The sequence below is a fragment of the Myxocyprinus asiaticus genome, chromosome 31, assembly GCF_019703515.2.
Source record: "Myxocyprinus asiaticus isolate MX2 ecotype Aquarium Trade chromosome 31, UBuf_Myxa_2, whole genome shotgun sequence".
Lineage (NCBI taxonomy): Eukaryota > Metazoa > Chordata > Actinopteri > Cypriniformes > Catostomidae > Myxocyprinus > Myxocyprinus asiaticus.
The window spans coordinates 43,008,130-43,023,275 of record NC_059374.1 but is presented as its reverse complement, the minus strand read 5'-3'; the positions used below and the strand labels follow the sequence as shown (position 1 = coordinate 43,023,275).

The following is a 15,146-nucleotide window of genomic DNA, read 5'->3' as shown; positions in this document are numbered from 1 at the left end:
TTGCATTACAGTTGAGTTCATATTGTTGTTTCGTTTATATAGTATCCAATGCGTTGCATTACACCGTTGAGTTCATATTGTCGTATCGTTTATATAGTATCCAATGCGTCACATTACAGTTGAGTTTATATTGTCGTATCGTTTCTATAGTATCTAATGCATCGCATGACACAGCGGAGTTCATATTGTTGTATCGTTTCTATAGTATCTAATGCGTCGCATTACATAGTTGAGTTCATATTGTTGTATCGTTTATATAGTATCCAATGTGTCGCATTACAGTTGAGTTTATATTGTTGTATCGTTTCTATAGTATCTAATGCATCGCATGACACAGCGGAGTTCATATTGTTGTATCGTTTATATAGTATCCAATGCTTCGCATTACACAGTGGAGTTCATATTGTTGTATCATTTATATAGCACCCAATGCGTCGCATTACACAGTGGAGTTCATATTGTTGTATCGTTTATACAGTATCCAATGCGTCGCATTACACAGTGGAGTTCATATTGTTGTATCATTTATATAGTACCCAATGCGTCGCATTACACAGTGGAGTTCATATTGTGGTATCGTTTATATAGTATCTAATGCGTCGCAATACACAGTGGAGTTCATGTTGTATCGTTTATATAGTATCCAATGCGTCGCATTACACAGTGGAGTTCATATTGTTGTATCGTTTATATAGTATCTAATGCATCGCATTACATAGTTGAGTTCATATTGTTGTATCGTTTATATAGTATCCAATGCGTCGCATTACACAGTTGAGTTCATATTGCTGTATCGTTTATATAGTATCCAATGCGTCGCATTACAGTTGAGTTCATATTGTCATATCATTTATATAGTATCCAATGCGTCGCATTACACAGTTGAGTTCATATTGCTGTGTCGTTTATACAGTATCCAATGCGTCGCATTACACAGTTGAGTTCATATTGCTGTATCGTTTATACAGTATCCAATGCGTCGCATTACACAGTTGAGTTCATATTGCTGTATCGTTTATATAGTATCCAATGCGTCGCATTACAGTTGAGTTCATATTGTCGTATAATTTATATAGTATCCAATGCGTCGCATTACACAGTTGAGTTCATATTGCTGTGTTGTTTATATAGTATCCAATGCGTCGCATTACACAGTTGAGTTCATATTGTCGTATCGTTTATATAGTATCCAATGTGTCGCATTACACCGTTGAGTTCATATTGTCGTTTCGTTTATATAGTATCCAATGCGTCGCATTACACAGTTGAGTTCATATTGCTGTATCGTTTATATAGTATCCAATGCGTCGCATTACAGTTGAGTTCATATTGCTGTATCGTTTATATAGTATCCAATGCATCGCATTACAGTTGAGTTCATATTGTAGTATCATTTATATAGTATCCAATGCGTCGCATTACACAGTTGAGTTCATATTGTCGTATCATTTATATAGTATCCAATGCGTCGCATTACACAGTTGAGTTCATATTGCTGTGTTGTTTATATAGTATCCAATGCGTCGCATTACACAGTTGAGTTCATATTGTCATATCGTTTATATAGTATCCAATGTGTCGCATTACACCGTTGAGTTCATATTGTCGTTTCGTTTATATAGTATCCAATGCGTCGCATTACAGTGGAGTTCATATTGTTGTATCGTTTATATAGTATACAATGCATCGCATTACACAGTGGAGTTCATATTGTTGTATCATTTATATAGTATCCAATGCGTCGCATTACACAGTGGAGTACATATTGTTGTATCGTTTATATAGTATCCAATGCGTCACATTACAGTTGAGTTCATATTGCTGTGTTGTTTATATAGTATCCAATGCGTCGCATTACACAGTTGAGTTCATATTGTCGTATCGTTTATATAGTATCCAATGTGTCGCATTACACCGTTGAGTTCATATTGTTGTATCGTTTATATAGTATCCAATGCGTCGCATTACACAGTGGCGTTCATATTGCTGTATCGTTTATATAGTATCCAATGCGTCGCATTACACAGTGGAGTTCATATTGTCGTATCGTTTATATAGTATCTAATGCATTGCATTACATAGTTGAGTTAATATTGTTGAATTAAGTTAAACTGTTTACATAGTAAAAATTGCATCATATTAAACAGTAGATGAGTTCGTATTATCTGTTTAATTAGTAGAGAATGTATTGTGTTTTTTATATTAGACAACGAGTTAATATTGTATTATTTCTTTGTGCGACCCTGCATTCACATGTGAGTACATTCTATTTTGGCTTATTTATACGCAACGCATAATTTAATTTAAACTGACTGAATACCGTTCACAAGACTCTAGACTGGCATTAAAGGGTTAAACTTCTGGTATCTTGAGTAACATGACAACAAAATGACGTTGATTTCCGCGCTTCTACGTGTGCTGAGCCAACAAAAACGTCTCTGGTGAGAAACCTCTAAGTTTTTTCATTGAAACTTGTTTGGGTGTAAAGAGTAGCATCTCTAGTTTCGTTTGATATGCTGCTTTAAAAAAATCTGTTCATTTTTTGTGCGTCAGCGCACTGATAAAAATGATGTCCACATATGTGGACACTGGCACCACATTTCCTCAAAAGTAGAAAACATGTTAGTTATTTTGAATAACTTGAAACTCTAACTCATCTGTGGGTCATTTAGTTTCATTTTAATATACATTTTGTTATATTTTATTTTGTTATCTCTGTGCAATACGATTCTATTCATTAACATTAGTAAATGCATTCATATATATTTACTGTACATTTTCACATTGAGTATAAACGGATTCATGCAAAAGCTGAAAAATATTGCTTTCAGAGACTTTATATGGAGATAGGATGAAAATAAGGTGCATTTCAAACTGTTCTGAGACCAGTGCAGACAGACAGCACACTGGAGGTTAAGTAATTCACTAAATAGGGAGCAAGGGAGCATCCTATATCTATGCAGTTAAGTGCATTCACTCCTAAAATCTGATCAAAAGTTCAGTTTCAGGCTGCAGATGATGTTTGGATCACTCAACATGTTTGACAGATATGAGACAATGATAATCAGTACATAGATTCAGAATTTATAATGTATCATTTTATTTTAACATGGTTGACAGTGATTGGATGATGCTGGACATTACTTTGAATCAGAATTAATTATGCTAATTTCTGATGTAATGACTGTAACATGAATAATCAACACTCCTGGACACAAACTATTTGATGAAAACAAAATCGGACTTTCTATAGCTTGATATTATTTAAAATTTCACAACTTAGTCCCGCTGTCCACATATGTCAACATGTGGAAAACTATTTGCTCTAGAATTTTATTATTTTTTCAATTATTGACCATATAAAAACCAATGACATATCAGTAATTAGCATGAAAACGCCTATATGAAAACCAATGGTTTATTTATAATTAATTAGTAACACTCTTTGTAAAAAAATCTGTTTTACGTTAATGCGAAAAAACAGTTGCGAACGTAGCACTTAACTATAGGCTACATGATGAGGGAAATCATCCAAAATGCTTTGAAACCAGCAGACTTTGACTTCTGAGATATCGGAAATTATTTATTGTTTGAACAGTAAAAAAAAAAACTATTGTACCTCTTTATAAATTTAAGCATTCCTAAATAAAACAGTAAGTGGCAAAATATCAGTATCAGCCTATAGTTTTTTGTTAAAAATCGGTACTGGCCAAAAAAACCCAAAAAAACATTTATATCGGTGCATCCCTATATTGTTGTATTATATAGTATATAATGGGTTAATAATGTTAATATAGTATAAAGCTATTGTTATAAATGTTTGTTTACTACTGAATTGTCTTTCAGCTTCTAGTTCAATTTCTGTTTGCATTGTTTTCCCTATTTTTTATCATGCCAAAAAAGGTGGGTGGAGAATACTGGGGGAAAATGTCAGACTTTCACTTCATAACATACGTTTATCAGGTTTCTCATGACTCAACCACAATGACTCACAGGAATGACTTTAAAAGAATATGCACACTCTTTATTTCTCATTCTCCTGCAATATTGTTCTCTCGTTTGTCTGCCTTTCTTCCTCGTTCTCCACCCTCCTCTTAAGTTTCTATTCCTCTGAAATGGACAGACCGAGTGTGAGATACAAGAGCTCCACTGGTCAAAGTCCAGAGTGGCCCGTCCCAGCTGTGCGCTCCCACAAACCCTGATAACAACAGCAAACCCTCAGCCGAACTCACCCGCTGCATACATTACATACTAGAGTAAACATGTTCACACATGAAACTCCTGTTCAACTGCTGTAAGTTAACTTTTACAGTAAAAGTGCCACTAGAGCAATTAATCAGCTGCGGAGATGAAATCATTTTGAAAAGTGCTGGTTACAGCAATCCATTCAGGTCTTCTCTTATGCTGTGACACATCAGAGGACTTGAAACTAGTTTATATACGGTCAATAACAAAAACCAGCACTCGTATGCAGTGTCGACAATTATGAAGAGAGTGTTCTTGTTTTGTTGATGAGTCAGATCAAATTGGCCCAGGCTATTTCAACTGGAGCAGCTAGCTAATTAATAATAATAAAAAAACTACATTCAACCAAAATATGTGTCATTTAAAAGCATATCACTTCATTGACTATCTAATTAAAACAAAATATGCATTGAAGTGAGGATAAAAATATAGATGAATATTGTCAATGATGAAAGACTTAGCAAAACCCCACGTGATTGTTTTTATTTCACCTCAAGGCCGCTGTTATATTGTAGATCTGTTCCTACTGAAACATCTTCCAGCACAGGTCACAGAGGAATTAAGACATTTTTATTTCTTAATATTTCTGCCGATAACCGATAGTTCCAAAAAGCAACTATCGGTAATGATTAATCGGTAAAACCGATATACTGGTCTACTTCTACTTGAAAGAACATTCAACTGTTCTTCAGTTGCACAACGTTAGCTGCTGTGTAGAATTGTTAAGTTGCGCATAGGAAAACATGGAAACGTTGAAATGCGAAAAAATTCTCAAAAGGCGGATTTTCTTTTTGCAGTACAGTTTTGCATAATTCAAAATGCACATTAAGGTGATCGAAACATTTTATTTGCATAAAGGATGATGTGTTATGACCATTTGTAAAGTGCGATGGCAATACGCTCGTCGGTTGGTATGTGTGTGTGTGATAGCTTGATTTGGCCGGCCTAACGAAAGGCCCGACCATGGCACACAATTCTTCAAACATACCTCTGGTAAGTCTGACATGTTTGACCCACAGCTCATAGTTAAAGTAGGTACTCACAAGCCACCAGAACTGTTTGAGTGCAGGCGCTGCCAGGTATGTGGAGGCTGGCGCCGTATAGGAATAGCCATTTAAGCCCTCATTATGTGAGCTACTGTACTTATTCTGCAACATGTCATGGCAACATTTAATAACAATGTACAATTGCTTTATTACAGTGAATACAAGGAGGCTGTTCAGCCGTTCCATGACACAAGGCAGGCTCCTTCAAGATAATGCACATAACAAAGTTGACGAAAATGCGCAATGTTTCCTATTTTCTTGAGTCAAATATTCAGAAACACACATAAAAAAAATGCAAAACATTTGGACGGAAACCCAGCTCGTCGACCCAATAATTTCAAAGCTCTGAAGACTCGCCAATTCAAGAGGCATAAAATTAACAAATTAATTTGGATAGATGACTGTTATGCCCTTTTGCTGCTTGTGCACTTCCTGTTTAACACTTGTACTTCCAATTCTAACCTGTGCTGTGTTGCAGTTACCTGGGAGCTCACCTGTAATCAACCAGCTGATTGGTGTCACCTGCTGGCAGCTACTTAAAAGCCAAGGGCACAAACTCTCTCGCTCTCTCTGCCATCTTGCACTCTGCACTGCAGCAGCAGTGTTTACAGCACATCATCCTCTTTTTCTAATATTAATCATTGTAATTAAATAAACTTTTTCATCGGCAACTTTTGTCTCAGGTGTCTTTTATGTTGCTTCCCTTGAGCCAGGGTTGTAACAATGACATACGGCAGATTGATTGTTAATTCAAATATGATCTGAAGTACTTTGTTCAGCACTTCAACGCCATTTACAGCGTATTCCTGGTGTTTTCAGTTATTATGTGAGATGTATGTTAAATATGCATGTTATATGAATATACTGAAAAATAAGATTGATTGAAAGCAGCAGAGACAAAACTGCAATTGCCACATATATCACACTCAACAGAACCTGAACGTCTTACCTGCTTACGCTCTCGTTTGGGCGGTGCTTGATGCTGTGGAGGCGGCGGGGCCTGTTGCTGCTGGGGGGCGGGGTTCAGGATAACAGGCGCAGGGGCAACAGGAGGCGTGAACTGGGGCTGGGCAGGGTAATACGCCCCAGCTAGAAAAAAAACGAGAGGAAAAATATTACACATAGAATCAAAATTGCAAAGTCGAATTGTCTGGCTCTCAATTTTCCATCCTTGGATATGACAAAGTTTGCCAGGTTAGTGGCATCAAGTAATGTCAGTCAGTTAGTTGGTGCTGTTTGTGTGTGTATTGATGCTTTGGTAATATTATATGCAAAACAATCATGCCAATCCACCGCTGTCCTGAATGTGAAAGTGTTCCATGATTCATTACAGAAGCCTGTTTTCATTTTTGGTGGTTGATCTCCATCTGGATCGCTTTGGTAGTTTTCACATTGCTTCTTATGGAGACTGGAACCAGAAAACAGTCAAGTAGCAATCAAAGTAATTATGGTGCCGCCCAGTAAAATGAATCGAATTAAGAGAGGAAAACCCCTTTTAACTAGTCATCCGGTCACTTAAAACTTCTTATTGGATGATTTTGTTTAGCCTCTGTAACTGTCAACCCAACCCAGCTCACATTACTAAGGGAGCATTTTTTACCAGAGCACAGACTAAATATAGTCAAAACCCACCAAGAGAGAGCGAGAGAGAGACTTCAGGACTTTAAGAGCATAGGACGAATGGAAGAGAAAGGGAGAGAGAGACTAAATACCGGCGTACTATTTATTTTCTCCCCAATTCCCAATGCGCTCTAAATCCTCATGGTGGCGTAGTGACTCGCCTCAATCTGGGTGGCGGAGAATGAATCTCAGCTGCCTCCACGTCTATGACCGTCAATCCGCGCATCTTATCACGTGGCTTGTTGAGCACGTTACCGCGGAGACGTAGCGCATGTGGAGGCTTCACGCCATCCACCGCGGCATCCACGCTCAACTCACCACGCACCCCACCGAGAGCGAGAACCACATTATAGCGACCACGAGGAGGTTACCCCATGTGACTCTACCCTCCCTAGCAACCGGGCCAATTTGGTTGCTTAGGAGACCTGGCTGGAGTCACTCAGCACACCCTGGATTCGAACTCGCGACTCCAGGGGTGATAGTCAGCGTCTTTACTCGCTGAGCTACCCAGACCCCACCGGCGTACTATTTATTGAATCCTGTGCAGCATACACTGTATTTTTAAAAATAGCAAGTGAAACAGCAGGCATTATTCCATGTAGGGCTGGGCGATATATCGAATATTTACGATATAATCGAGATAATTTTGCTGATGATGTAAAACTGACCAATGTCGATGATTTTAAAGTTTCATAAAGAGCACATCAGTAGACTAATTTCACGATCCTTCAGGGCTGCACAATTAATCAAAATAACATCATATGTGATTTATTAATCCACATAAGGCTGTGATTTAAAGACAGATTGTAGCGCGGAGGAGGGCGGGGCCGGAATGACGCACACCCGGACCCCAATCACCCTGATGAGGTGAGCGAGGGATAAAGGCGACCGGAGACGACAGTTCGAGAGAGAGAGCTTCAGGCAGCTGTCCTGCTTGTATTTATGTTTGTGTGTTTTTGTTTAAGTTTATCATTGAACTTTATTTATATTGTCAAGCCAGTTCTCGCCACCTCCTTTCCCTTATAACCCCTTTACACAGATAAACACGGTCTGTGTGTGATTCAGAACAAACTGGTGACGCGCTGGTCTGTGCACACGCATAGCGACGCTCTCAGATCAGTTCACTTGCATTGTGAAATCAAAGTTATGCAGGTTCAAGCATTCGCGCAATTCCAAACATTAGTAACCGCTACAAGTTATTATACAAATCTACAAATGTGGCACAGAACAACAGAAGAGGAGATTACAGTGTTTCAAGAAATGTGGAACATTGTAATCTGTCAAATACAAATCACCTTTTCTGTGTCAAAATAAAAGCCCCAGGTGAAGTAAACAGGACAGAAATATATTACTTTTGCATAACACAAATCTAATAATCAGAATAATGATAATTCAGCATTATATTATAATAACAGTGGCTGTTTGGATTAAACGATGGTTCCTCTGATAAAAAAAACACTTTTGAGCCATTTTTGAGCAAATACATAATTATCGAGATATATATCGAATATCGTCAGTCTGCTGAAAAATATCAACTTCATTCAATCATTCAATTTTTTAAGACATATCGCCCATATTCCATGACAAACGTTTCAGACAGCAGTATGCTACATTGTTGCCCTCTTCACGTTGCATGTGAATGGCATCCATTACATTTGAAATAGTTATTTTTTATATGCTTCTGTTAAAACCATCAATCCACGTAATTTCAGCTTCATAAAAAAATAAAAATAAAAAGTGTTTAATCATGAATTCCTGATGAAGAACTACACTACCCATGATCCTCAGAGATCCACCACTCAGAGAATTGCGTCAAGAGCTCCGCCCACTCCCACGATGCACTGTGAATGACACAATCGAGTCGCTCTCTCTACATTCTCAAACTACTTATATATTTCTGAATACTATAAAATACAGTTTCAACCCCTATAATCAACAACTACAAATCAATACTTTTAGGATTCCTATTGCTTTTATTTCGATTACATCATTAGCAATGCTTCATGGGATTTTAGTTCATTCCCTCATTAAAGACGATAAGTACACATCTTTTTGCCTGATTTTAAACACTTTTTTGCTTCAAATCAAAGTTTGTAATGTTGTGATTGACCTCACAGCTGGTTGGTTTGGTTCATGGTGCGCAACTCTTTTGAAGGATTTAATAAAATCCCTTTGGAATGAATGGGAAAAATACTTCCATAACTAATGCGGCTGAAAAAGAGGACTGACACTGTTGTGCTCTATCGCATGCATACAGAAACACTGCATACTGTATACAGTATACGGACTGCACACTACAAATATAGTTTGGTAGCAAGCTGTTGTGAACATAGCCAGAGAGAAATCACTCACGTACCCTCGGAGACTCTGTTGGACGCCCTGTTCCCCATGTTGCCTTCTCTCAACGTCCGACTCCCTCCTGTAACCCCCTTCTCTATTCCTCTATCAGTCTATCTGTAAGTCTGTCTCAACCCAACTCCTCGCTCATCTAACCTTTCTCTCTCTCTCTCTCTCTCTCTCTCTCTCTCTCTCTCTCTCTCTCTCTCTGCAGGACAGTTAGTCCTCTGGGTGTCGTTTGAGACACTGAAAGTCAGACAGAACAACGAGTGTGTACATGAGAGAGAGATTTCAGTGACTTGATCCGGTGGTAAGTGGCGGTGATGAGTGGTTTATCACTCACAGTTGACCAAAATAACAACTACCTCACAGACACTTCCACAAACAGAGACAGTGTGTGTGTGCGCTTGTACACATCTTATTAACATACTACTGACAAACAGCTGCTTAAGTCAGTGTTAGTTTAATCACTGTATTAAATCGCCAAACTGGTCCTGTGTCATAGAGGGGTGAAAAAGACTTTTAAAAAGAGGAGGAACTTCTGACAGTGCCCACTACAGGCTGGGAGGAATCAGACGACAACTGTGACTCTAATCCATCACACTGAAAGAGAGAGGGGAAGAAAAAGCCAAAAAACAAAAACAATGAAAAGAACGAAAAAACTAAAAGAACTAACGAACAAAACAAAAAAAAAAAAACAGAAAAAGAGAACAAACAAAAGTTCAAACAAATGAACCAACAAAAAGAAAACAATGGAAAAACAATGAACAAACAAAAGAAAACAATGGAAAAACAATGAACAAACAAAAGAAAGAAGAAAAGACCGATCAAACAAATTAATGGGAAAAAACAAAACAAAAGAATGAATAAAAAAGAAAGAACAAACTAAAAGGAACAAACTAACGAATGAAAGAACAAACAAAATAACGAAACTAAAGACTGAACAAATTAAGAAAGAAAGAACAACAAACAAAAAGAACAAACTAAAGAAAGAACAACAGATCACACAAAAACAAAAAAGAATGAATGAAAAAAGAACAAAATAAAGGAACAAACAAATAACAGAAAATAAAGAAACAAACTATTGAATTAAAGAACAAACTAAATAACGAAACAAAAGACTGAACAAACTAACAAAAAGAAAAACAAACAAAAGGAACAAACTAAAGAAAGAAAAAAGAACAAACAAGAGTGAAACTAAAGACAAAACAAATGAACGAAAAAAATTCAAACAAAAGAATTGAACAAATAAAAGAGCAAACTAAAGACAAATTATAAATGAAGAAAAAAAGAATTAAATGAACATCTAAAGAATGAACAAAATAACCAAACAAACAAATGAACGAAAAAGAAAAACTAAAGAATAAAAAAAGAACACAAAGAACGAACAAACCAATAAAAGAAAAAACTAAATAACCGAACTACTGAATGAACGAACAAACAAAATTGTGAAACTAAAGACTGAACAAATAAATTAATTTAAAAAAAAGAAAATAACTTGTTGTGATGTTTCCATTAAAACTCAATAAGCAAAAGAACAATTGTTTCTGGTCACAAGTCAAAAGAGCCTCTATGAGCCTGACATGATTTAAGTCTGGAGCACAAATACTTTTATTCAGATCACCATGAGCAATAATAAATGTGATGATTTACTTAAACATGAATGAGTTGATGCTTATTGGTTCAAATGTTCACAGAATAATTCCTGCTATGAGAAGTTGAAAATGTGAGCCTTTACCACTAGAGGGAGCACACACACACAAACACACACACACACACACACACACACACAGACACACACACACAAACACACACAAACACAGACACACACACAAACACACACAAACACACACAAACACAGAATACTCTGCATATGTATAATTACTGCTTCTATTCTCCATACATACCGTAATCAGCCGGGCTTGAGCCAGTATAGAAACCAGGAGATCCGGCCACCTGATACTGCTGAGGGGTCACGTATGAGGGGCGGTACTGAGAGAGAGAGGGAGAGAGAGAGAGAGAGAGAGAGAGAGAGAGAGAGAGAGAGATTTGACACTGGGCAAAAGCTGCTGAATGTTACTGCACTGACTCATCAAAAAACACACACACATACACACACACACACACACACACAGTCCCCCCACCCTCCCCTCTCTAGTGTTGCACAATTAGGAACTGTAGAGACAGTCAGCTGACCAGGACAGAGTTTAAAAAGGGGAGGAGTTGTCAGCAGAATCAATACATTTGTGTGTGAGTTCACAATCGTGGCAGAAAGACCAGTGCAAGGCTTTGACTCATGCAAATACATTTCACTCCACACTAGGGTTGTACAATTTAAAAGACTAAAAAGTTTAGGTAGTGTGACGTGAAAGTCAAGCTATTGTTTAGGGGTGTAAAAAATGTATCAGTGCATCAATTTAATAATTAAAATTGAAGCAAAGATAATTGTTGCTACTCTCTTGCTCAATTACATTTACATTTTGAATCCTATTTTAAGAGCGCTATGCCTTAAGCGCAGCACTGTGCAATATGTCATACGCACAAAGTCAATGACCATGCACTTAAGAAATCGGTTTAATTCCAGTGTCAGTAAGTGGCGTTCTGAAACGTCATGTAAACAAGAATGCCGATTTCCTTACGCCGTTTAAGGGATTAGGAGAAAGCTGTTTAACACACCTGTGTTTCTCCAGTAGAACATGGCTTTATGTGGTCACGTAAACGCATAAGTGCCGTTGTTACAGGTTTTTTTTTTTTTTTTGGGGGGGGGGGGGGGTTTTCCCCTTTTTCTCCCAATTTGGAATGCCCATTCCCAATGCGCTCTAAGTCCTCGTGGTCGCATAGTGATTCGCCTCAGTCCGGGTGGCGGAGGACGAATCCCAGTTGCCTCCGCGTCTGAGACAGTCAACCCGCGCATCTTATCACGTGGCTTGTTGAGCACGTTGCCACGGAGACAGAGGCTTCACGCCATCCACCGCGGCAACCACGCTTAATTCACCACACGCCCCACCGAGAACAAACCACATTATAGCGACCACAAGGAGGTTACCCCATGTGACTCTACCCTCCCTAGCAACCGGGCCAATTTGGTTGCTTACGAGACCTGGCTGGAGTCACTCAGCACACCCTGGGATTCGAACTAGTGAACTCCAGGGGTGGTAGCCAGCGTATTATACCACTGAGCTACCCAGGCCCCCCGTTGTTACAGTGCCCATTTATACACACCAGTGTAAAACATTGGCGGTCCCTCACGTTCGCGTATATGCGCTCGTACATTGGGGAAATCCCAGAGTTTTACGTAAGAGGGGAAGCCCCACTATTGCAGCGCAATTCGGCTAGAAGTCACGAAACTTAAGGAAACAAACACAGCAACAACTCGGGAATATCTGGAAATAAAGCGAAGCAATGGGGCATAAATAGTGAAGACTTCCTCGGATGCCATGCCTGTTATTTACAAAAGCATCATGGGGAAATCACATTGCTGTGGAGAAAGCTGCTTACTGACCAAGCTGTATGTAAACGGGAGTGAAGTGTACACGGCTTATACAGTGCATGTAAACCGGAACGCTGCTTTCTCGCAATACGCCGCTTTCTAGAAATAAGCTGCTTTCTGGTGTCCATGTAAACATAGTCAATAGGCATGGCCATGAAGTTTTGGTATTATCGTGAAAGCATGCGCTTAGTCTAGGTGCAAGTTGGTTGGCACAAGCGGGTTGGCGAAAGAAAACACGCAGGCAATGTGCTAATGGGCAAGGGCAACTTAATTCTGAGGTTCTTCTCTGGTTATTGCACCATCTGCGTCCCATCATGTATTGCATTTCATGTCAAGCAATGGCGATAAAAATGATGACAGCACATTCATAAGAATTTGGTATTGTAAATGGGATGTGTGCAATGCATCCTCTGCTCTGTTTGTCATCTGCGCTGCTCCGGACCGCAGTGTATGTGCTGTATGTTCTCTATTGGCCTCTCTGGGACTGTTGGCTCTCGTCCTGCTATCCCTTATCTCACCTGCTTGAAATATGCTTTGCATCTCTCCCATTATTCATTGTTTTGTAATTTATATTTGTTATATGTTTCCTTGTTTATTGTTTAATTTCTGTACAGAGTCTTTAAGCTTTGTAAAGGTGCTATGAAAAATAAACTTATTATAATTATAACTATCATTAATCCATCATCTGTGGATGGAATTCTCAAACTGGAACAGATTTTAGACCTTGCGCTGAGTTTGATGACCTATGTCTCAGGGAAATAGCAAATTGCGCTCTACACCACTTCATGAACATATACTACACCTACAGTTTGCGCGCATACACCCACAGATAGCACAAACACTCCCATAAATGCCCACTTGCACCTGGCACTGGCACAAAAATTGGATAAGACTAGCACCTAGCGTGGCCTCAAAAATAGAAGCTAAAGCAGAAGAAATTATTTTATTGGGGGAACACATACTTAAAACCCTATAAAGTCATGGCTGACTTTTCATCTATATGATGTTTTGCAATATTTCTGTTGAAAATAATAGACTGTCTACCCTGTGCAAAACTTTCACTTAGGAAAAATACAAAAAATAATAAGCTTGAACATTGGATACACATGTGAATCTTTGGAATTACCTGGCCAGGAATATAGTAGGCGGCACCTTGCGAGTTCGTGAAGCTGATTGGTTGCTGGGGAATCATCATCATCTGGGAGGGGCTTGGCTGGAATACATGTGTGGGGCGTGCCCCGTGGGGAGGCGGGATGGATCGAGGGGCGGAGCTTGGTTGAACACGCCCAGAATTGGTGGGTAAAGTTGGCCGACTGGTAAAGTACGGCTGAAAAAAAAAAAAAAAAAAAAAAAAAGAGGAAAACACAGGGGAGCTCAATAATTTAATAAAAACACCAGCAATATAATCAGTTTGATGTTGTTGCAATGTGTTCTATTACCACAAACTGTTCTGGGATCAGTTACCAATGTTATCTAACACTATTCATGACTACAGACCAAACCTGGATCAAATAACAAGGAGGCTAATCTACTGAAACAATAAGAATATGAAAACATGAGTATATTGTTTTATCTGCAATAGAAGTGGAGTTGATGTTTTTGACGTTGACTAGGACAAAAAAAAAGTAGAAAGTTGAGCTGTCGAAATTAACACGTTAACTTATGCGACTAATTTAAAATGTTTAACGCGTAACAAGTATTTGAAAACCAGACAAAAGGTACAATCCTGTACACTTGATGTCTTTCATGAGGGAACAAACTACAATCCCATGAAGCATTGCGGATGATGTAATCAAATTAAAAACAATGAAAAAATATAAAACTATTGAATTAAAAATCATCATATGTTAAGTTTATTGTAAAATATTCAGATATCAAAATATACAGATAAGTAGCTCGCGAGTGTAGGGAGACTTGATTGCGTCATTCACAGTGCACCATGGGAGTGGGCGGAGCTCTTTTGATACAATTCTCTGATTGGAGGATCTTTAAGGATTATGGGTAGTGTAGTTCTTCAGCAGGAATTCTGCTATTAAATATGAACTAATGGCTTCAACAGAAGCATATACCATCGATTAACAACCTCTGAGCTCACCGTAGGTCTGTCTTTAAAGGTTAATAATTTATAGTTAATAATCAATTCACCTAGAGAAAATTAGTGATAGACCAGTATATCGGCCGATATTGGGAGATTATCGGCATTGCCCGATAACCATGTTCCCTTACATTCTCTTGTGTCGGTTCCAAAATCTACCAATAGATGTCAATGAATAGTCAACACTTTCTGTTTTTAAGGATTTTTCTTTTCAAGTTTATGCCAATTTATAAACTTGTAAATATTGCATAAAATATGTTTTATTCACTTTAGAAATTTTGTGTATATCTGATTTGCTTTAAATTGCTTTGCC

The 15,146-nt window shown here is 38.3% G+C and overlaps 1 protein-coding gene across 5 annotated transcripts in view; it reads right to left on the bottom strand.

Annotated features, from left to right (window-relative positions):
* Nucleotides 1–15,146, bottom strand: part of LOC127422579 (eukaryotic translation initiation factor 4 gamma 1-like) — a 57,492-nt gene that overhangs the window by 22,509 nt on the left and 19,837 nt on the right. For 4 of the 5 annotated variants that reach the window (XM_051666220.1, XM_051666219.1, XM_051666221.1 and 1 more), the window contains 3 exons: nucleotides 13,865–14,065; nucleotides 11,156–11,240; nucleotides 6,241–6,380 (listed from right to left, as the gene is read on the bottom strand). In XM_051666220.1, the coding sequence (XP_051522180.1) occupies nucleotides 6,241–6,380; nucleotides 11,156–11,240; nucleotides 13,865–14,065 (426 nt within the window). Of the gene's footprint in view, nucleotides 1–6,240; nucleotides 6,381–9,267; nucleotides 9,317–11,155; nucleotides 11,241–13,864; nucleotides 14,066–15,146 lie in introns of those variants that run through there. The other variant, XM_051666223.1, reaches the window with a different exon arrangement.